This window comes from Pelodiscus sinensis, unplaced genomic scaffold, assembly GCF_049634645.1.
Source record: "Pelodiscus sinensis isolate JC-2024 unplaced genomic scaffold, ASM4963464v1 ctg34, whole genome shotgun sequence".
Taxonomy (NCBI): domain Eukaryota; kingdom Metazoa; phylum Chordata; order Testudines; family Trionychidae; genus Pelodiscus; species Pelodiscus sinensis.
The window spans coordinates 3,733,288-3,755,064 of record NW_027465849.1 but is presented as its reverse complement, the minus strand read 5'-3'; the positions used below and the strand labels follow the sequence as shown (position 1 = coordinate 3,755,064).

The 21,777-nt window shown below is 62.1% G+C and overlaps 2 protein-coding genes across 6 annotated transcripts in view; both read left to right on the top strand.

The window, feature by feature from the left end:
* LOC142823838 (alpha-1B-glycoprotein-like) overlaps nucleotides 1–12,302 on the top strand; it is a 28,126-nt gene extending 15,824 nt beyond the window's left edge. The window contains exons 1-11 of one of the 3 annotated variants that reach the window (XM_075915438.1): nucleotides 11–480; nucleotides 625–660; nucleotides 1,394–1,684; nucleotides 2,105–2,389; nucleotides 4,804–5,094; nucleotides 6,642–6,707; nucleotides 7,912–8,037; nucleotides 8,628–8,655; nucleotides 8,951–9,000; nucleotides 9,678–9,715; nucleotides 10,121–12,301. In XM_075915438.1, the coding sequence (XP_075771553.1) occupies nucleotides 450–480; nucleotides 625–660; nucleotides 1,394–1,684; nucleotides 2,105–2,389; nucleotides 4,804–5,094; nucleotides 6,642–6,707; nucleotides 7,912–8,037; nucleotides 8,628–8,655; nucleotides 8,951–9,000; nucleotides 9,678–9,715; nucleotides 10,121–10,255 (1,377 nt within the window). In that variant the 5' untranslated portion in view covers nucleotides 11–449 and the 3' untranslated portion in view covers nucleotides 10,256–12,301. Of the gene's footprint in view, nucleotides 1–10; nucleotides 481–624; nucleotides 661–1,393; nucleotides 1,685–2,104; nucleotides 2,390–4,803; nucleotides 5,095–6,641; nucleotides 6,708–7,911; nucleotides 8,038–8,627; nucleotides 8,656–8,950; nucleotides 9,001–9,677; nucleotides 9,716–10,120 lie in introns of those variants that run through there. The other 2 variants (XM_075915441.1, XM_075915440.1) reach the window with 2 other exon arrangements.
* A 3,261-nt stretch (nucleotides 12,303–15,563) lies between these two features.
* Nucleotides 15,564–21,767, top strand: LOC102453359 (osteoclast-associated immunoglobulin-like receptor). Of its 3 annotated transcripts, none has more exons than XM_075915448.1 (7): nucleotides 15,564–15,885; nucleotides 16,305–16,340; nucleotides 17,538–17,828; nucleotides 18,869–19,159; nucleotides 20,250–20,315; nucleotides 21,142–21,238; nucleotides 21,333–21,767. In XM_075915448.1, the coding sequence occupies exons 1-6, from the start codon at nucleotides 15,753–15,755 to the stop codon at nucleotides 21,192–21,194; spliced, it is 870 nt and encodes a 289-aa protein (XP_075771563.1). In that variant the 5' UTR covers nucleotides 15,564–15,752; the 3' UTR covers nucleotides 21,195–21,238; nucleotides 21,333–21,767. The 3 variants fall into 3 exon arrangements, with proteins under 3 accessions (XP_075771563.1, XP_075771562.1, XP_075771561.1); XM_075915447.1 differs by having other exon boundaries at nucleotides 21,102–21,238; XM_075915446.1 differs by having other exon boundaries at nucleotides 21,099–21,238.
* Nucleotides 21,768–21,777: the final 10 nt, after the last annotated feature.

The window sequence follows — 21,777 nt, the reverse complement described above, 5'->3', positions numbered from 1 at the left end:
GGGAGAGGGGTGCTCGGGGATGGGGTTGTGACTGTGTGGGGGTTCCCCGTCTCTGCTCTGCATTGCAGCTATGGACAGGCAGGACGGGCCCGGTGGGAAAGGCCGGGGCAGCCTGGGCCCCTCCGGACACCTCCCAAGATTCCCCCGTTCCCGGCTGGTGCCCGCACTGGGCAGCTCCCCTGTGGGGCTGGGAGGTGCTGGAGGCTGTGCGGGGGATGTGGTTTGCTGGGTGCTGCAGGGCGCTGGCTTTGCTCTGCCCGCGGTAGATATGGCCTGGAGATTGCAGAGAAACCATCTGACGGGGAAGAAAGGGGCCGAGTGATTCGTCAGCTTCCCGGAGCCGCAGCCCCAGCGCAGTTCCTCATTCCGCTCCCACTCGGACCTCAGGGTGGGTGCAGCTGGGCACCGGGGTGTTGGTGGCTACGAAAAGGGGACCCCACTGCCCTGTCATGGTGTCTCCTCTCACCGTCCTGCTCCTCAGTGAGTATCACAGCCAGCCAGGGCGTGTGCCTCTGGGGGGGCGGGATTGGAGAGCAGGGCGTGTGCCTATGGGGGGGGGGGGGATCTGAGACCAGGGTGCTGGATTCAGTTGCTCTGGGCACTAAGGATCCGTCTCCTCCCCAGGCTGCTGGCTGGCCGGGCACAGTGGGACGTGGGGACGTGAGTATCTCTGAGTTCAAGGCTGGGCGGAGGCTGCTGGGGGAGGGGAAGGGAGGAACTGAGCCCTGAACCTCCCCCCAACCCCAAGATGCCCCTGTGGGCTCCGACCCCTCCTCTCTTTCCCTCCCCATCCCCAGTGTGGGTACGAGGCGCCGGCGTGTGCGGGTCTGAGGAAGCAGCTGGGGTCTGATCCGTCCCTGGCTCAGTGCTGTGCGGGTCGGGGAGTGGGGTCATGCCGAATTATTTCAGCTCAGACAGACGCTGCCTGGCCGGGCCTGTATCATTGAATGTGTGTGTGACAAGAGACGGACAGAATACTGGACCTGGAAGATAAGGGTGCACGGGGAGGGAAGAGCTAGATTGTCCCAGATGTTTCAGAGCCTCCCAACACCACTTCCCCCTTTTTCCCACCCCCTGGGGGAAAGGAGGGTTCCTCACAGCCCGTGTATTGAGAAGCACGGAGCAAGCACCAAAGGAAATTGCCAACCCCAGGAGCGCCAGGGGGCAGAGCTGCAGGGGGCCCACGGCCTAGGCTGCCTCAGGCAGGGCCTGGTGCTCCCCCTACAGCCGGGCCCTGAGCTACGTGGGGTGAACCCCCAGCCCTGAGCCCCGTGGCCCGGCAGTGCCAGCGCTGGCAGGGCAGCTCCTGGGGCAGTGGAACGGGGACGGGCTGAGTGCGCGGGGGCAGGGCAGGTCGTGTCTCCATTTAACTCCTGTCTCTTGTCGAAAGCAGAGCGCGAATTCCCCAAGCCCCTCGTCGGGGGGAGCCCCCGCTGGGTGGTGGCGCCCGGGGAAAACGTCTCCATCCGCTGTGAGGGTCGGTACCCAGGCATGGAGTTCTTTCTGCGTAAAGCCGGGCACCCGACCGTGTATCAGCGGGTGGTGCCTGCTGGGACCGTGGCTGAGTTTCCCCTGCCCAGCGTGGGCCGGGCAGATGCCGGGAGCTACACCTGCGAATATCGACCCACAACGGAGCCGACTCGCTGGTCACACCTGAGCGACCCCGTCGAGATCATTGTAGCAGGTGAGGGGCCCGGCCTGGTGTCCTGCTCCCCCCACTCCTAGCCGGACCCTCGGGGGGTCTCTGCACCACTGGGATGTGGGGAGCCAGGTTCTGCCCTGAGCCCTGAGCCCAGCAGAGGGACGCCCAGCTGGGGCAGGGAGAGTCACTGGGGGTCCCCAGCCACACTGGGGTTAGCGGCGCTTGGAGATTTGGGACCCTGGAGACCGGTCTGCCCTGACACCTGCCAGGGAGCAGAGCTCTGGGCTCCAGGGCTGGGGCTGCACCGTGTCTCAGGGGAAGCTCTGGGCCCCTGTGGGAAGGTGTCCAGGGGCCTGTCTCCGGGGCCCCGTGTCTGACCTGCCTCAGGCTGTGTGGCGAGGCCGGGCCCCAGGGCTGAGTGACGGGGCCTGCGTCTCCCGGCCTGTCTGCTTCCCTCTGCAGAGCCCAGCGACCCCAAACCCAACATCTCCCTGCGCCCCAGCGGGGGGGTGTCACTGGGGGCATCCGTGAGCGTCCGGTGTCGGGGGCAGCGCCTGGGCAGGCAGTTCGTGCTGAAGACAGCGGGAGGCCAGTTTCTGCACAAGGATCCAGACGGCTATGAGGCAGAGTTTCCCCTCAGCCCCCTGCACCGGGAGCAGGGCGGGAGCTACAGCTGCTCCTACCACAGCAAATCGGGGCTGTTCACCGTGTCCTACCCCAGCGACCCCGTGGAGCTGGTGCTGAGAGGTGAGGGGCCCGGCTCGGCCTCCCCGCTTCCAGCCCCACAGGCAGGGGGCTCATACCCAAAGGGACGCGCAGAGCCAGGGTCTGTCCTGGGCCCAGCGAGTGGACGCCCAGCCGGGAAGGGGGATGGAATCGCGGGGAGTGGGGGGTTCCCAGCCAGTGGGGAGCAGCTGCCCTTGGAGACCTGGGACTGGCTACTAGGGTTGCCAGGTGTCTGGTTTTCTACCGCACAGTCTGGTATTTGCACCGTCTGATAGAAAAAGTCAGAAAATACCAAACAGGTGCAATGTGCCCTGTGCAATGTCCAGTATTTTCTGAATTCCCGGCTGGGTGCAGGACGGAAGCCTGGTGGGGTCGGGGGAGCGACTCGGAGGCGGGGCCACGTTGGTGCTGGGAGCCCTGTGGTCACGTGCAAAAGCCGAGTGGGGTGGGGCGGGAGCTGGGACTCCCAGCCACTCTGCCTGTCCGGCTTCTGCGCACGACCAGAGGCTCCCAGCGCTAATCAAGGCCCCAGGAGCCTCCGGTTGCTCGCAGAAGCCGGGAAGGGAGAGGGGCTCCCAGCATCTCTGCCCGCCCCTGCCTGGCTTCTACTAGCAACTAGAGGGAGTGCCTGCCTGGGGTGCGGCCTGTTGGACGCTGGCTGCAGCCAGTGGTTGCACCCCCCGCCCCGCCACCTCTGCTTCCTGCCCCCCTTCCTCCTGGCTAGCCCCATAGCCCACCCCCCGCCGCCGGCTCCACCTCCCGCCCCCCTTCCTCCTGGCTAGCCCCATAGCCCACCCCCCGCCGCCGGCTCCACCTCCCGCCCCTCTTCCTCTTGGCCAGCCCCACCGCCCCCTACACCCACACCCCCGCCTCCTGCTCCCTTTCCTCCTGGCCAGCCCCACGGCCCCCTACCCCCCACCCCCCGCCTCCTGCCCCCTTCCTACTGGTCAGCCCCACTCCTCTCCCGGCCTGTCCCCTGCCCATGATCAAGTGTGTACAGTATTTTGGGGGGGGGGCTCTACCTGGTAACTCTACCGGCTACTGTAACGCTGCCCCTGAACCGTGAGTCGCTGTTTAATGCCGGGATCCCATCCCCCGCGTTCTCCAGCCTCTGCCCCAGGCAGTGCCCAGGCTGGAGCTGAACGAGGCAGGGGCTGCAGGAGAAGCGGCGACTCGGTGGATCCGGCCCAGCTCCTAGTGTGGCCACACCTGCCCCGTGGGCTGAGAGCACGTCATGTGGTTCAGAAGGGACCCTTCATTGTTGGGGGGCATCAAACGTGGGGATCTCAGGCCAAGCACCCACAAACTGAGACACCCACTTTGGGGGGGGCTTTTGCAACCTCTGACCTCAGTAGCACTGGATCCCTTGTGCTGAGGGAGCAGGTCGGGCCCACCTGAGAGTCAAGAGAGATCCTTTCCCCCATCATGTTCCCTAAGGAAATCTCTCTGTGCCTCAGTTTCCTCCAGTGTAGAATGGGGACAAAGGTGCTGACTCCCTCCCTGGGTGAGGCTGTAACAGGATGCGCCTCCCCAGCACGGTGCCTCCTGCTGGTCACTGTGGGAATTAGCTCCACTCAGCACCAGAGCAGCCTCTTTCGGCTGGTGTCTCGCCTGCTCTTCCCCTCTGTCAGCTTGAGTTCAGACCAGGTCCCTCCCAGACCGTGGTGTCTTCCCTCCAGGTGCTGCCCCATGGCCCTGCCCCCACCCGCTGGGGTCCTTCCCCTCAGGGAACCCACTACCCCCTATACCCACCTTGCCTCAGTGACCCCCCGCCAGTTGTCGGCCAGTCCCTGCCTCAGGGGAAACCGCAGCCTGATCTGGCCACTCCTCATAGGCAAGGGGGGATCCTGCTGCCTTCCCCTGCCCCAGCTGCCTCCCCAGTCCCCTCAGGCCTCTGTCACTGGGCCTCCCCCTGGGACCGCTGAAGCTGAAGTTCCCTCAGCCCTGCTGGGTCTACTGTAACCAGACCAGCAAACAGCTAAACCTATCTCCCTCCAGAGCTGCAGTGAGGACTCAGCCTGGCCAGCCATCTCTTTTATAGCACCCTCCTGGCGCTGATTGGCTGCCACAAGGCCCCTCATGATTGGCCGCTAGTTACAGCCGTTTTGTGCCAGGAGGGAGGTGACCACCCTGCTCCAGAGGCTCAGGTCCTGCGGTGCCAGAGAGCAGCCCCTGAGTCGCTCTGTGTCCGGGGCTGGAGGCCGTGAACGAGGCTGGGGCCTCACACGACACATGAGGATCCCAAGAACTAGGGAGCTGCGGCTCCGTGTCTGTGGGGCTGGGATCCCTCAGGATTCTGGATTAGACGGGCTCTGGGATCAGGGAGTGAATCTGTGCACAGGACCCCCAGATCTGCATGGGGCTGGGCCGGCCGGGGGCAATGGGGCTGGGTGGCTGCCCGGGTCTGGCTCTCACTGCCTGTCTCCTGCACACAGATCCCAGCCTGCCCAGACCCTCCGTCTCCCTGAGCCCCACTGGGGTCACTGTCCCAGGGGCAGACGTCACCATCCGGTGCCAGGGGCTGCGCCGGGACGTGAGGTTCTTTCTGCACCAGGCTGGAGACCTGACCCGGCCGCGCCCCATGGACCCTGCTGGGGACGGGGCCGAGTTCCACATCCGCCCCGTGGGCCGGCAGCACGGAGGGAACTACAGCTGCAGCTACCGGCCCCGGGCAGAGCCCTTCGTCTCCTCGGCGCCCAGCGACCCCGTGGGGCTGGTGGTAGCAGGTGAGGGGCCCGGCTCAGCCAGATCGTCTGGGGGTCTCCATCCCGATGGGACACTCAGAGCCAGGCTTGGCCCTGAGGCCTGGGACCCACCTGGCTGCGGGGTGGGGATGGAATCAGTGCGGGGTCCCAGCCTTGGGGGAGCAGCAGCCGCTGTAGGTTCAGGGCTGGGGGGGGGGATCTCTGCCCCAGGGGGAGCTGCAAACCGGGGGCCTTTCCCAGGGGGTGCTCCTGCAGCTGCACCTCCCGCTCGTGGGGACGCCCAGAGGAGTCGGGGCCCAGGGGCAGCCAATTGAGCAGTGTCCCCAGCCACACACACGTGGACACGCTGTGACGGCGCGTTGGGGTTCCCCCGACTCCTGCACCCCCATAGTGACATGAACAGATTCTGCCAGCCAGTAGGGTTGAGGGAGTTTATTGCTTCTCCACGATACAGCACAGCACAGATGCAATCTGGTTACAGGAACTGGGGCTAGGAGGCCTCAGGCCCCCCCCCCCTTTGAGATGGAGGGTGGCTGGGCCCTACAATCCCAGCCCCCTCCCTAGCCCCTTCTCCCCTGCTTCCCAGACAGAAACTAAACTCTCTTCCATCCCTCCCCCCAGCCAGAGGTTGGACCCCACCTTCCTCCCTTTGTCTCTCTCCCTGGGAGGCGACCTGTCAGACAGGTTGGGAGCCCCTTGCCTAGTGACTCATCCGCTGTCCAGATGAGCTGTGCTACAAACAGCCGCCAGTGGAGGTCACCCACTACCCAAGCCCAGCAACCAGCAAGGCACCCCCATAGCACACTGGGTTATAGAGCAGACAGCCCCCCCCACTACGTCACACACACACACAGAGGTAGACACACGGACACACACACATAGACACACAGAGACACAGACACACACAGACAGACAGGCAGACACACACATACACACACACGCTGAGACTCACAGTGACAGTCGATGCCGGGTTGTGACAGGGGCTCATTAAGGATTCTTGGGGCCCTGAGGCAGAACAAATGGGGGTCGCCTCCTTCTACTTGCAGTTCCTACCGTTTCCCCATCACCCATGGCTCCGCCCACAGCCCCTCCCCTTTCTGTCCCTTCCCCACAGCCCCGCCTCTTCCATCCCCCTACTGCAGCCCCACAGCCCGTTTGCTACTTTCCTGCCCCCCCCCCCCGCACCATAACCCCCAAGAGCAGAGACGCTCAGTCCCCCTCTCCCGCCCGACCACAGGCTGCAGCTGCCCAGCCCTGGAGCCGTGGCAGGAAGCCAGAGCGTCCCCGACCCCGCAGCCCCAGCCGGGCTCCCTGTGGGATCCCCCCACCGCGGCTGTGGGGACAAGGCCGTCTCTGCTACCGGGGGTGGGGCTGGGTGCTGGGTCCCTCCCCGCCCTGCTGACACGATGCCCAGGCCTTCAGGACCTTCCCGCCTTGGTCAGGGCTCCTGGGCCCCAGTCCCAGTGGCTAAACCCCCTTCTGGCGGCAGGGCCAGCGGGGCTGCAGGGTGATCTCTGGGTGGGTGTTTCAGCCCCACCCCCTGACAGACGCTGGTTCTGTTCCCACAGGGGAAACGGACCTGACCCAGCCCAGAGCGGCGCCGGATCCCACCCGCCCAGGCAGCGCGGGGACAGGTACCAGGCCTGGGGAGAATCTGGTGACTTGCCAATTATAGGGCAGCTCCCCACAGTGGCTGCCCCGGGGGAGGGACAGAGGCTGTTCACAGGGGCAGTGACTCCCCCTCCTGGTGATGGGGCAGCCAGGAGGAGGAGGCTGAAATACCTTAGCAGCGAGGCCAGGCTGGGTCAGCCAGCGCCCCCTAGTGCCCTGCTGGGGGGTGGTTCGATTTATTTTAGATCCACAGGAAATCAAGGACGACACTTCAGAGCTACCTAACCACGTCCTTATTTATTGCAAGCTTTCAGCAGCTAAAACAGCTACAAGCCTTAAGAACAGTGACTGGACAGTTAACACCTTAAACACTATAAATTCTAAAGCAAATACAGCGCAAAAGCAATTACTCAAAGATCTACTATACTACATGCAGTACTAAAGCCTAATTCACTTACACGTCACCCGTACGCTACCTACAGTGCCAGGCGGGGGGTCCTGTTTCCGTTCTTCCCCACCAGGCACTGTGAAGGGCCTAATTACTTCTAGTAACATCGAGTGTAACTGCCCAGTCCCTCCCGCCGATTGTTCCTACTAAACCCAATTTCTAGCAAAGCGAGACTCGGTTGTTCTCATGCTATTTGCCCATTGATTACGTGTTGGGTGGGATACGTCAGATGCCCAATGCCCCTATCTGGGTACATCCTGCTCAGGATGTTGCTGCTCTGGGCGCAGTTGACAGTTTCGTGGCTGCATCTGCACGTTTTGCTGATCAGAACCAAGTCCCAGTACAAGGCCGCTTGGCCCGTGTTCCTCACGTGGCCTCGCGTACCACCCGCTCCATCGGCCGTGTTATGCAAAACGATTCCCCACTCTCGGGCCCGGCCTGCATCCTTCGGCGCACCAGACTTGAGACAGGCCCGAACTCCGCACTGTGGACAAGGCAGACATCACCAGTTATGGCCAAGGCTGGGTAGACCAGGCTGCCCCACATGGGGCAATGGGGAGAGCGCCCCCTCCTGAGCCCCCTGCAGCCCAGCGCTTGCTTGCTCTGACCCCACTTGATCCCATGGGCCCCCATCAGCCTCCCTATAGAATTGGCTGCTGCCTCTGCCCTGCGGTGTCCTGGCCCCTTGAGCACTGCCTGGGTGGGAAGGACTCTGTGGGGAGGACGGGGGGAGGACAGACCAGCTGCTCCCGGCCCTCACGGCTGCTGCTGTTTCCCAGACGATTCGGAGCAATCGGGATCTGATGGCCTGAGCACCCCCCTCATCGCCGGGGTGAGCGTCGCGGCCATCGGCCTCCTCCTCCTCCTCCTCGCGGCCTTGGTCTGCTTCGTGAGAACCCGAGCCAGTAAGTGCCCCGCCCGGCTAGGGGAGGGTCGGAGCTGCCACTGAGCAGGGCGGGAAGGGGTCGGGCTGCAGGGAAAGCCAAGGATGGGGGGGTGGGGCTCCGTGGAGGACGCCATCCCTGAGCAGCACTAGGGCAGCCTGTGCTGCAAGGAATGGGGTGGGGGCTCAGTAGGAAGGAGGGGGGGGGCTGCATGTGGATCCCTGTGCACAGACCTGCCCCACCCCAGAGGTGGCTGCATCTCAGAACTGGCAAAGGGTCCCTGTCGGAAAAGCCGCCGGCGCCGTGCCGCTCAGATACCTGGGTGCCGGGGGAGACGACCCACAGATCCATTTCATTATAACAAGTCACCAATGATGGAGGTTTGGGGGCAGGAAAAGCCCCCCAGTTAATCAGCCCCCCTCCCCAGCACATGGTGTTGTGCTGCCCCCTGCTGTCTGGCTCACCCTAGAAGGAGTCTCAGCCCCAGCAGGCAAAGGGCTCCCCCCGCCCCCCGCCTCCCAATCCTGCCTCACCGCAGGGCCGAGGGGCCGAGGTGCCGGTACCGGGCTCTGATTGGTTCATGGGAGATTCTGGTTTGTGTCCCTCTGCAGGAAAAGGAGACGCCCCGAGACCCAGCAGGTAGGAACCCGGCTCCTCCCCCTCCCGATCCACCTGCCTGGGTCACAAGGCTCCTGGTTCTATGCCAGGCTTTGGGAGGGGAGTGGGGCCTGGTGGTTAGAGCTGGGAGCGGGGACTCTCGGGTTCTACTGCAGCTCTGGGAGAGGCCGATGCTCTAAAAGTTGGAGGGGGGGAAGATGTTAGGGGACTGGGTAAGACTGTGAGGCAGGATGGGGGAGGCTCACTGGGTGTGTTGGGGAATCTCCCTGTGGGTGGGGGGCTATGACATTTACAAGAGGATTGTTCTGTCTTTTAGTACCATCCCCTTGGGGGCGTTGAAGGTCCCAGCTCAGCAAGATCCCGTCTGTGAGTAACACACCCAAGGGGTTACCAGAGGGGTGGAACCCCGGGGGAGGGGAGGGGCTTGTGGGGCCCCACCCACAAGGGCGGGGCCTGCTTTACACCCGCTGCTGAGTGGGACTAAGGAGGGGACCCCGAGATAGCTGGTGCCAGCTGAGCACGTTGTATCCCCAGGAGCCCCTTGGCTGCCCCCAGGTCCCTCAATTTCAGGACTGCCCTGCGCCCCCCCATTCCCACACCTCTGGCCTTTGTGCATCCCCCCCCCCTTAATTTCTCCCTCAGACCATCCCAGCCAGAGCCCTGAGGGAATCTCCCCTCCCCCCCGCGCTGTAAACATGAGACCCCCGCGGCCCTCCCAGAGGTGGGCACAGAACCCAAATGTCCTGGCTCCGCCCCCTTTAACCATTAGACTCTGCTCCCCTGTCAGGGTTGGGGTGAAAACTGAGACGTCCTGACTCCCAGCTGCCCACCCCCCCCAATAATCCCCTAGACTCTGCCGCCAGCTCTGTGCCTCAGTTTCCCTCTCTGTAACACGGTGCCAATGTCCTGTGCTGTGGGGTAGGAGGCACTGTGGTGGGCTCAGAGCCCCCTGGATGGACAGGTGGGGGGGGTGAGCACAGGGGGTGGGGCTCTGCTCCAGGCTGGCTGGGGGGCGCTGCTCAGCGGGTGTCTCTGTTCTGCAGACGCCTCCGTCGACGAAGGGAAACAGCCGCAGAGTCTGGTGAGTGTCCCCTGTTCCTCCAGGGGGCCTGAGCCCCAACCCTGCCCCACGTGGGCCCCGCCCGCCTGGCCTGGCTCGCAGCGTGGGGGTGGAGCTGGGATTATGGGATCACCATGTGTGTGTGTGTGTGTGTGTGTGTGTCCCCCTGCGCCCCCTGCTGGAGGGGACAGACCCTGCTCTGTGTGTGTGTGTGTGTGTGTGTGTGTGTGTGTGTGTGTGTGCGTCCCTGCGCCCCCTGCTGGAGGGGACAGACCCTGCTCTGTGTGTGTGTGTGTGTGTGTGTGTGTGTGTGTGTCCCTGTGCCCCCTGCTGGAGGGGACAGGCCCTGCTCTGTGTGTGTTGGGGGGGGGACAGTTGCTGGATGTACAGGCCCATCCACACCCCAGTGACTCTCTCCCCTCCCAGCCCCAGGAGCCCGACCCCGACGGACTCACCTACGCCGAGCTGGACCACCAGGCGCTGCAGGCCAAGCGGGGGGCCCCTGCCCCGGAGCCCGTCCTGTACGCCGCCGTCAGCAGGAGCCGGGGGGCCCCGCCATGAGAGCCCCCCAGAACCACGGGGCACCGGCCCCCCGGGGGACAAGACTCATCGACTTTAAAGTCAGAAGGGACCGTTCTGTGCCGCCCCCTCCTGTACCAGGCCGGAGCCTCTGGAGAGACCGACGGCCCCTGGGGCTTTTGGGGTTACACAGACGCCACCATTTGCACCAGTTTGAACCCGCCCGGGCCCCGGGTCCCCTGCAGCACAGGGAGGTGAAACACCCCTCCTCCCCCAATCTTTGTCAAATTCCTCCCTGACCCCAAACGGCAACCAGCCATGCCCGGGGCCTGTGGGGCAGACCCAGCAGCCAGACCCCAGGAAGGATTCTGCGGGGTCAGGCCGAGCCCCAGAGGCCGCTGTGGTCATTTGCTGCTGGCGGGCGCAGCCCGGCTCTGTCCTGCCGCAGGACGTCGCGTCCCCCCGCTCCCTCGGAAATGTGTCGGGCTGAGGCTGGAAGGCAGGTGGGAGGCCGTTCCAGGACACCCCCTCCACAGACGGCCTCGTCTACACAGCAGAGTGGAGTCGGCGTGCAGGGTGGGCTCATCACTGAAATCCCTTTTAATGAGTCCGAGCTTCGGAAAGCTCCCCTCAGCCCCCGCGACGGCGACCAGCAGCGGGAGCCGGATCCCCAAAGCCGCTGAGGCCAAAAATTCCTCATGGGCCCGTCTCTGGGGAAGATCCGTGCCCTTGTTCAAGAGTGTTTTCCTGTCCCCAGCAGCTTATTAAAGTCACTCAGCCCCTTGGGTCTCCTCGTGTTGCCTCGCTCGGCCGAATCTTTCCTCGGTGGATGCTCAAGCCGCGTGAAGGAGAGAGCAAAATAACGCCCGCTGCCATTTTTCTTCTGAAACGTTTGTAAGCAGGGGCTGAACTACTGCTTCCTATCAGCCAGGGAAAAGGAGAGTTCTGCCCTGGGGTGGGTGTCGTGCTCACTCAAGTTGCTTAGCTCTGCAAGATAATTAACTGTTAACTGTTGATTTGTAAATACAGCTCATGCCGGGATGGAAAAAAAATCCGAGGTGTGGTTCTATAAACCCAATTCAGCCAGGGCTGATGGAGGATCGGTTGTTAGACTGGAATGTGATGTATTGTAACTAATTTGGGCTGTTGTGGGGTCACAAACCGTGCTACCCCTTAATGTGGGAACTTCAAAATATGAGACCAGTGCTTGCAGGACAGACACCATCATTGTAAGTGGTCTCTCCCTTCCAGAGTTGAGTGAACTGAGTTGGGGGGAAAGGGTTTGAGCCAGCCTGCTTCATACCTGCCAGTCTTACTCTTGATTGGCACTCTTTTCCTATGCCTGCATATTTATACCTTCCTCTGGAATTTCCACTACATGCACCTGACAGCGTGGCTCTTTGCCCACGAAAGCTTATGCTCCAATAAATCTGTTAGGCTATGTCTACACTCGTGGCTTCTTGCGCAAGTATGGCCATGTGACGTAGTGGGGGTACCTGGCTGGTTTCTATGCTGCTGGCTCTGGGGTAACCCCCACTGGCTGCCGTGGGTACCAGGACCCAGCAAAACAGGATGAGTCACTATGCAAACCAGTATGGCCAGACACCCCCCATGGAGAGGAACAAAGGAAGGGGGAATGCTGCCCTGGCTGGGGGGCAGGGCTGGAAGAGAGTTAGTTAGTTGCGGTCTGAGAGCATGGAGGAGACAGCCTAGGGAAAGGGGCTGGAGTTTAGGGGCCCAGTCTCCCCCATCTCAAGGGGGCCTGAGGCATCCTAGCCCAGCTCTGGGACCAGACTACATCTGTGCTGTGCTGTATCCTGGAGAGGCAATAAACTTCCTCTATTCCACCGGCTGGTGCAGTCTGTTTGTGCCATTTCGGGGTGCAGGAGACGGGGGACCCCCAACCCGCCGTCACAGGCCGTTCTTGTGCAAGAATCCGCAGAGCGTCTACACTGCCCGCCCGCTCTTGCGCAAGGAAATTTACAGCACGGCGTGGTAAGAGAGGGCTTCTTGCGCAAGAGCTACGCTCTTTTCTAACAGGTGTAAGCCCTCTTGCGCAGGAGCTCTTGCGCAAGAGGGCAGTGTGGACGGGCAACAGGGATTTCTTGCACAAGAAAGCCCTATGGCTAAAATGGCCGTCGGAACTTCCTTACGCAAGAGAGCGTCCACACTGCCGTGAGCACTCTTGTGCAAAAGCACAGCTCGCACGTGGCAGTGTGGATGTTTTCTTGCGCAAGACTTCTTGCACAAGCACACTTGCGCAAGATGTTCTTGCGCAAGTGTTCTTGTGCAAGAAGTCTTGCGCAAGAAAACGTCCACACTGCCATGTGCGAGCTGTACTTTTGCACAAGAGTGCTCACAACAGCTCACAAGAGACCCTGCAGATTCTTGCACAAGAAGCCGCGAGTGTAGACATAGCCCTAGTCTATAAGGTGCCACAGGACACCTCGCCGCTTATGTAAGACTGGTTCAACCTGTTTCTTTCTGCCTTGTTTTAAGCACAGACCTAAGGCAGACTCCATCAGGAGTTTTTTGTTAGTTCAGGGGAAGCTGGAATCTTTTGCCAGCCTAGGGGGTGGCTTAAGAGTTGAAATCACTGAGGCTGTTCTTGTGCAAAAACTTGCGGCGCGTCTACACTGCACACGCATTCTTGTGCAAGTAAATTTACAGTAAAGTGTCAGAACACGGGGCTTCTTGCACAAGAGTTGTTCCTCTCCCCACGAGGAATGAGCCCTCTTGTGCAAGAGCTCTTGTGCAAAAAGGCAGTGTGGACGGGCAACTGGAGTTTCTTGCGCAAGAAACCCCTATGGCTAAAATGGCCATCAGCAGGGCTCAACAAACCGCTGAATCTACTCGCCTGGGGCGAATAGATTTCAGCCGGTTGCTCCGTGCACCCCATTCACCGGAGTTTCATACATGCGTAGTGCTGGTCTGGCTCAGGCGTGGTACGGGGCTGGTGAGTGGCTCTCACCACGGTTTGTCAAGCCCTGGCCATCAGAACTTTCTTGTGCAAGAGTGTGTCCACACTGCCATGGACGCTCTTGTGCAAAAGCACATCTCTTCCACAAAAGCACATAGCAGTGTGGATGTGCTCTTGTGCAAGAATTTTTGCACAAGAACTCTTGCACAAAACAGTTCTTGCGCAAGAAGCCTGCAGTGTAGACGTAGCCAAAGATTTGAAGTCACTGGTTTGGCCTGGAGCCAGACCCATTGCAGCCAGTAAAACTGCTGGCAAGAGCGACCGGCAGGCGGCCCGTAGGAACAGCAGCAGGTGGAGCAAGTGGACCCCAGGAGCAGCACAAAGGTGGCATCAGGTTGAGTGAGTGAAGTCATCAGGTGATGTGTCAGGGTCCGCACTGACTGGACAGGGCTGTAAGTCGGGGGTTTGAAGTGGGGTACGGAGAAAGTTTGGGTAGGTGAATGGGGCCCTTATATTGTCAGACTGGTGAGCGTGAGAGGCAAAGGACATTGCTCAATCCTTTTGAGCTGGGATGATTACTCATGGGGGGGAGGCTATGAACGCTGTTGTGGTATTTTCCCAAGTTAATGCTGTGTGACTTCTCTCTTTCATTAACAGTTTCTTTTCTCCGCTCAGACTCTGTGCGTGGGAGCGGGGAAGCATTGCCTCTCGGAGGCGCCCGGGGTGTGTGAATTTCCCACGCGACTGGGTGGGGGCTTGAGCCGGTTCTGTGTGAGATGGATAGAAAGGGACCCCTAGATATTGAAGCCAGCCCTGGCTGCTGCTGGCACTACCCAGCAGAAGGGTTACACATGTTATGACAAACACCCTATGGCTGCACAGAGGGCAGGGGTAACTCAGTGCTTTCTGCATTGGCCTGCTAAACCCAGGGCTGTGAGTTCAATTCTTGAGGGGGCCATGTGAGGCAAATCTGTCAGTGATGGCATTTGGTCCTGTTGTGGGGGCAGAGTTTGATGTTTTCGAGGTCCCATCCTGCTCTATGAGATAGGTATGTTCCCCTCTCTCACTGATGATGACACCCCCAAGCTCCCCACATCCAGCTCTGGGATATCAGGTTTGCACTGAGTTGTGGTGGTAGAAGCAGTAAGCGCAACCTCTGGATAAACGTCCCCTTTCTTGGATTTATTTGGCTCCTCCTTTAACACCGCATGGGCTAAATAAATCCCTGTTCCCACCCCGCTCACAGGGAATGGAAACCACAGTCCCTCTGACCTCCCCCAACCCACCTCCGCCCCACACCGCTGGGCTAAGGGCAACATCTGCAGCTACAGGTTGGTCAGGTCCTTCCACCCCCATGCTCCAGGGCCCAGCGGGGTCAGGAAAGAATCTCTTCCCTGCTCCATTCCAGAGGAGGCGGGGGAGGAGGGGACTGTGGGGGGTTTCCCGTCTCTGCTCTGTGTTGCGACTCCAGACAGACTGGACAGGCCCGCTGGGGACTTTTGCCCGAACGGGAGCAGCATAGTGTTTCCGCAAGAAGCACTGATTTCTGACAGTAGGAAGTCAGTGCTTTTGCGGAAATTCGAGCGGCCAGTGTAGACAGCTGGCAAGTTTTTCCGGAAAAGCGGCTGATTTTCCGGAAAAAGTGGCCAGTCTCGACACAGCCTCTATGTTCCCTTCTGTCGCTGACAACACCCCCGGACTCCCGAGCCCGGCGCCCCCCAGCGCCCCACTTCCAGCCCTGGGATATCAGGCTTACGCTGAGTTGCGTTGGTAGACGCAGGAACAGCAAGTGAGCGTGTTTAGAAAACACCAGACATTTCTCTTTTCTCATTTCTATTGTCTTCATTTGTTTCCCGACCAGAGAGCTCAGACCAGAGACTGTCCGGTTCAAAAGTGGACACCTAGCAGCAGCAACCCTAAGCATGACCTCTAGGAAAACTTCCCCTTTCTTGGATGCTTTGGCTCCTCCTCTGGGTCTAAATAAATTCCCGGCTCACCCTGCTCACAGGGGCCAGAAACCACAGCCCCCCCCAACTCACCTCCACCCACACCACTGGGCTAAGAGCAGCATCTGCAGCAGGAGGGTGGTCAGGTCTTCCCACCCCCATGCTCCAGGGCAGGCGCTGGGCCCAGCTGGGTCAGGAAGGAATCTCTCGCCGGCACAGGGCTTCCTCCACTCTGAGCTGCTGCTCCAGAGAGGCCTGCAGAGAAAAGTCAGGGCAGCCTGGACCAGGTGTCGGGTTTTGAACCGGACAGTCCAGGATTTGAGCTTTGTGTTCGGCAACCAAATTGAGCCAATAGGAATGAGAGAACAGAACTGTCAGGTGTGTCCGAAATCCGATGGAATGTGGATTGTGATGTCATGTCTAGCGTGTCTGGCTGCCCTAGCCTGGGCACCTGTTGATGTCTCCGGAGATTCCCCCCTCCCCCCCCCCCCCCCCCGTTTCCAGCTGGTGTAGCTTCCCTGTGAGGCGGGGAGGGTATGTGGGGGGGGGGGGGGAGAGTGAAAGGGGAACCAGGCTGCAGCTCAAGGGGGATGTGGTATGTTGGGCCCTGCAGGGAGCTGATCTCATAGTGACCATGGTAGATTTGGCCTGGTGATTGCACAAAAACAATCCGATGGGGAAGAAGGGGGCCGGAGCGGCACCCCCGGCGCAGTTCCTCCTCCCCCCCGCACCCGGGCCTCAGGTGGGGTGGAGCTGGGCGCCCCACTGCCCCGCTATGGCGTCTGCTCTCACCGTCCTTCTCCTGGGTGAGTAACAGAGACAGCCAGGGTGTGTGCCCATGGGGGGGGGGGGGGTCTGAGACCAGGGTGTGTGCCCATGGGGGGGGTCTGAGACCAGGGTGTGTGCCCATGGGGGGGGACTGACACCAGGGTATGTGCCCATGGGGGGGGGGGTCTGAGACCAGGGTGTGTGCCCATGGGGGGGGGGTCTGAGACCAGGATGTGTACCCATGGGGGGGGGGTCTGAGACCAGGGCGTGTGCCCATGGGGGGGGGTCTGAGACCAGGGTGTGTGCCCATGGGGGGGGGGGGGGTCTGAGACCAGGGCATGTGCCCATGGGGGGGGGGGGGAGGCTGAGGTAAGTGTCTGGGGAAGGACGTGGAGCTGAGATCTGCGGGATCCAGTTTCTCCAGGCTCTGGCCCCTAACGACCCGTCTCCTCTCCAGGCTGCTGGCTGGCCGGGCAGAGCTGGGCTTGGGGGCGTGAGTATCTGTGGACCCCGGGGCAGCAGGGAAGTTTCCGTATTAAGGACGAGGGACGTGGGGGGGGGGGCACATGCAGACCCCCCAGGGACGATGCTGTCAGACCGGGGCTGCCTCCCACATGCAGAGGCTGAGCCCTCGCCCCACTCATGACAGGGATGGGCGCCCGCTAGAGCAACGGGAGGATTTCGTTGTCACCATCCCACAGGTGGCGCCCACCTGGCCTGGGCAGAACCCCCAATGGTGTGACAGCCCCTTCTTGGGGGGGCACTCTCTCCTGGGGGGGTCCTCCCCTCCCCCTCCGAGTAGGCGCCTCTCAGGGCCTGTCTCTGCTGGGAGCCTCCTGGGGGGGTCCCCCCTCGCTCTGGACCCCCCATGGGCCCACGCCCGGAAGGGAGGGTGCAGCCCTGTTCTCCAGCCCAGCCTCACACAGGCGGGTTTATGGAGCTTTGAACCCAGCACAGGGACCCTCGGGCCTGTCGGCCTGGCCCCCCACAGCCCAGCCCGTCTGAGCCTGCCCTGCAGCCAGGGGGGGCTCTCCTGCTCCCTCAGCCCAGCAGCCCCCTTCTTCCAGCCGAGCCTCCAGTATCCCCCCCAGCAGCCTCTCCCCCTGTCCTAGTAACTGGGGTCACCTGGGTTCCTCTCCTCTGTCCTGTGCCCCCCCCAAGCTGGGACCAGTGGGGCAGGGCACTGGGGTTCCCTCTCTGCAACCCATTGGCTCCCACTAGCCAGACCCAACTGGGTCTGCCGGGCACCAGGGCCCCAGTTGCTGGGGGCTCCGGGTCTGTGCTGGTCCCTGTAACAACCAACCCGCTCCCCTCGTTCCACCAGTCACACCCAGGGACGCTAAGTGCCCCCCACATGCAACCTCCCCTTTCACGCCCTCCCCCGCTTTATCACATTTGCACACGCGTGTGTTGGGGTGAGTGATCCCGGGAGCCGCTTGCTCGCAGGAGCCAAACGTGGGGCAGGAACCCGCAGGGTAGATCCCAATTCGCCCCCCCGGGGCAGGACAGGAGTGACCCTGGGGAGCTGGAGGAGTCAGGGGCTGGAAATCTCCTTTCCCGCGTGTCTCACCCTGGCTGTGGCCGCGGGGCCGGGCCTGCACCCAGGGCCGGGCGAGGGGGAACCCGCTGGGCCTAGATGGGCAGAGGGGGAAGCAGGCGGAACTTAATGCCGGTTTCTTTGTGCATCCAGAGGGGCTGTACCCCAAACCCTCCATCTCCGCCAGCCCCGGGGGGGTGATCCCCGTGGGGGGAAACGTCACCATCCGGTGCTGGACTCAGCGCCTGGACATGAGGTTCCTGCTCTACAAGGACGGGGATGGGAACTATCTGACCTACACAGACCCTGCCGGCTCTGCGGCCGAATTCCCCATCGTCAGCGCCGGGCGGGAAGACGGTGGAAACTACACCTGTCTTTATGCCAACAGGACAGGACGAGCTGCCTACTCGGAGCTCAGCGACCCGGTGCAGATCATTGTAGCAGGTATGGGGCCCTTCCCAACCCCACGGTTCCCAGCCCCACCCCAAGCGGGCTCCGTGAGCTCTGGGCCCCAAAGAGGGCATGCCTGGCCAAGGAGCAGGGATGGGGTCGGTGGGGGTTCCCCAGACATGAGCAGGGCCCCACTGTGCCAGGCACGGCATAAACGCCGAGACGGCCCTCCCCCAGAAAGCTCGGTAAGGAAAGTGATTCTGTGCCTCAGTTTCCCCCATGTAGAATGGGGATAAAGAATCCTGGCGGACAGCCTTGGGGGAGGGCGGGGGCTGGGAGGGTGACTCCCTTCCTGTGTGGGGCTCGGGCCCTGCTAGGGGGCCAGCTTTCTGTTTTGTGAAAACCGCACACTGAGTGCTAGACCCGCCCCCTCTTCCCTGAGGCCCCTCCCTTGCCCCACCTCTTTCCTTTAAGGCCCCACCCCCTCCTCTTTCCCTGGCTGCTTTCTCCTCCACCCGTCCCTTGAGGTGGGGGGGCAAGTGGGGCAGGCAGGGGAGGGAGAGCCGTGCTCGAGGGATGGGGGGAATTGGGCAGAGAGTGCCATGCTTGGGGCAGGGAGGAAAGGGGAAGCAGGGACAGCTGGCCTGGGGGAGGGGGAGGGGAGGGGGGAAGAGCCATGAGCCCCCCCCATTGCTAGGGGCACTGCTGCTGCCCCCTGCTGGCAGAGACCAGTCAGTGCAGGTGATCAGCGTGCTGGCTGGACTCTGCCGGGTTCTTGTCTCTCAAACGTTGGGGGCGAAAGCTGGAGGCCTGGTGGCCACCCTCAGCCCCACGGTGCCGGCCCTGGAGAGCAGCCCCTGCAGCTGGGACACAGTGAACAAGGCAGGGGCCTCCCATGGCACACGGGGATCCCAAGAATGAGGGAGCCGCGGCTCCGTGTCTATGGGGCTGGGACCCAGCTCGCAGGGCGGGATTCTGGGATTTGGGGGTCAGGGAAAGAATTTCTGCCAGGGGTCCTGGATCTGCCCGTGGTTGGGGCCGGCCAAGGTGGGCAGGGCCAGGTCTGGCTCTCACTGCCTGTCTCCTGTGCGCAGATCCCAGCCTGCCCAGACCCTCCGCCTCTCTGAGCCCCACTGGGGTCATTGCCCCAGGGGCAGACGTCACCATCCGGTGCCAGGGGCCGGGCGGGGACGTGAGGTTCTTCGTGCACCAGGCTGGAGAGCTGACCCGGCCGCGCCCCATGGACCCTGCTGGGGACGGGGCCGAGTTTCACGTCTGCCCTGTGGGCCGGCAGCACGGAGGGAGCTACAGCTGCAGCTACCGGCCCCAGGCAGAGCCCTTCGTCTCCTCGCCGCCCAGCGACCCCGTGGGGCTGGTGGTAGCAGGTGAGGGGCCCGGCTTGACTTCCAGCCCCACCCCCAGCCGGATCTCCAGTGGGGCTCTCCACTAACGTGATGCTCAGAGCCGGTGGCCCAGGACCGGCCTTAGTGTTTATGGGGCCCTAGGCAATACTATTGGATCGGTGGCTGTATGTCCGAGGGCCGCCAGGGGGCGAGTTTGTAGAGCTGTGATTTTATAACAGTGTTTCTTAAACTGCTCCGCGGCACAGCGGTGTGCCACGAGGCTGTTGGAGGTGTGCCGCGGAGAACAGCAGATTTCAAAAAGGCCGCCCTTAAAGGGACAGGTGACTTTTTTTTTTTTTTGCTCAATAACTTTCCCCCTGACCACCACCCCCCCCTCGGGTTTTTTTTTTGTTTGTTTTGGGGGGTTTTTTTGGTCTCCACAAAAATGCCTCATAAAAAAAATTGTTTGGTGTTCCTCAGTCTTAAAAAGTTTAAGAAACACTGTTTTATAATCTTCAGCAACACCCGAATGAAACCCATTTTTAAACTTAACCCTGGCGACTAATGCAGTGAGTTCAGAAACCGACGGGCTAGAACCCGGCAGGGCAGAAGTGCCTGTGAAGTGACTCTGTGGCCACCCTTTCACAGGTTCTGTGTTCACTAGCTCTTCTCCGGAGGACGCAGGGCCACAGAACAGGGATAGGAAGGTGCAGGAGGGTGGACACTTAAGACCCAGGGGTGCCCCAAATTTTCTGGTGCCCCAACACAGCTGCGTATTCTGCACCTGGGTGAGGATGGCCGTGTGGAAAGAGCAGGTGAGGGTACTCCCCACTTCCAGCCCCACACCCAGATACGACCCACAGAGCCAGGTTCTATGCCAAGCCCTGGGCCCTGAAGAGGAGATGCCCAGTTGGGGAGCAGGGACAGCATTACTGGGGGGTTCTCCAGCCGGGGGGGAGCAGTGAGCACTGGAAAGTTGGGACTGAGGGGGATCCCGGCCCCTAGATGGCTGTCCCCACTGTGGGGCTGCACCGAGGAGCCGGAGCCCGGTTGGGGGAGGGGTGCAATCACCTAGTTGCTATTTCAGCCTCCTCCCCGCATCCCCTGATGGATGCTGGTTCTATTCCCGCAGAGGGAACCGACCCAACATGGCCCAGAGCAATGCCAGCTCCCATCTGCCCAATCAACAAGAGACCAGGTACCAGGGCTGGGGGGAATCACCATCAAACCAGCCCTCGGAGGCTCATGCTGCCCTCAGGGTTTGGGGCTGGTTGAGTGGGTGGGGGTGCATGGACCCAGACGCTATGGGGAGGGGCTGCCACGTTCCTACCTCATCTCCCCCACCACCACCTGCTCTGTACGTTGCTGCCTGGTGGCTCCTGGGGGATCCCCCAAGAGGGGCAGAAAGGGGGGGGGGCCTGGCTCGGGGGTTGGGACAAGTTGGGTGCTGGGTCCTGGGGCGGGAGTCCCATGATCCAGGTGTTCCCCGGAACTCCCGCTTGCTTCTGGAGCCCGTGGTGCTGATCAGGTGCTGGCAGGGCTGCCTCTGCAGCTCCCATTGGCTGGGAACCTCAGCCAATAGGAGCAGTGGGGTGGTGCCCATGGGTGGAGCCAGAGCTGCCTGGCCGCCTAAGAGCTTCCTGAGATCAGTGCCCCCCCCCCCCCCCCCCAGTGCCCTGAGCCCCCTCCCACACGCTGAACCCCTCTGCCATTCCCAATCCCTCATGCCTGCCTCCATCCTGATGGTGGGGGAGGAGTGTGAGTGAAGGAGGGAGGGGGCGTGGCCTCAGAAAAGGGGCAGCACCAAGGGGCAGTTTCTCTACCTGGGCAACACCTTTGCTGGGGAAACTGAGGCTCCAGAGCTGTGAGGCCTGGGACACTCCTAGAGGGGGACATGGACATGGCCAGACCTGCGAGACAAGGATTTGGGGCACTGATCTCCCCATTCCAGACCGAGTGACTCCTCCCCCTTCCCCCGCAGCAGCAGCGCCAGCGCCCCTAGAGCACCTGGATTTAACCCACAGCAACATCGCCCGCCTGGCACTGGGCGCCGGGGTCCTGCTCGCCCTGGGGCTGATCCTGGCCAAGGCCTATTGCAGCCACCCGACGGGGGAGCCCTAGGTGAGGTAACCCTCCCCCCACCCCGTGCTCCCGGGAGAGGCTGGGCCCAGGGCGACAGGGGCCCCTCCAACCCACCGTCTCTCTGCGTCCCCAGGAGCCTGGATCCGTCCTTGCAGAGAAGAGAATCTCCCTGGGACGAGCTGATGCCCCTCAGAGGGCTGAGACACTGGCACAAAACCCCCAGCCCCAAACGTCCCTGCCTCAGGGTATCTGCCCCTTGACCCCTCCCAGCCACACCCTGGAATCGGATCCCGGGCTCACAAACAGCAGTAGCCCTGTGGCAACAGCCAGACAAGCAGCCCCCGGAGGGTGTCAGGGTCCCACCAGCTGACCCAGCTGGGCTGGTCTCACTAGACCCCACTGCCCTCCCAGAGCCAGGGACGGAACCCAGGAGTCTGGGCTCCCAGCCCCCCTGCTCTAACCACTAGGCTCCACTCCCCTCCCAGAGAAGAGAACCCAGGAGTTCTGGCTTGCAGGTAGACGCATTAGGGGAGGCAGATGCTGACAGAGCATCCAGGCGTCCGGACTAGGGGGTTCAG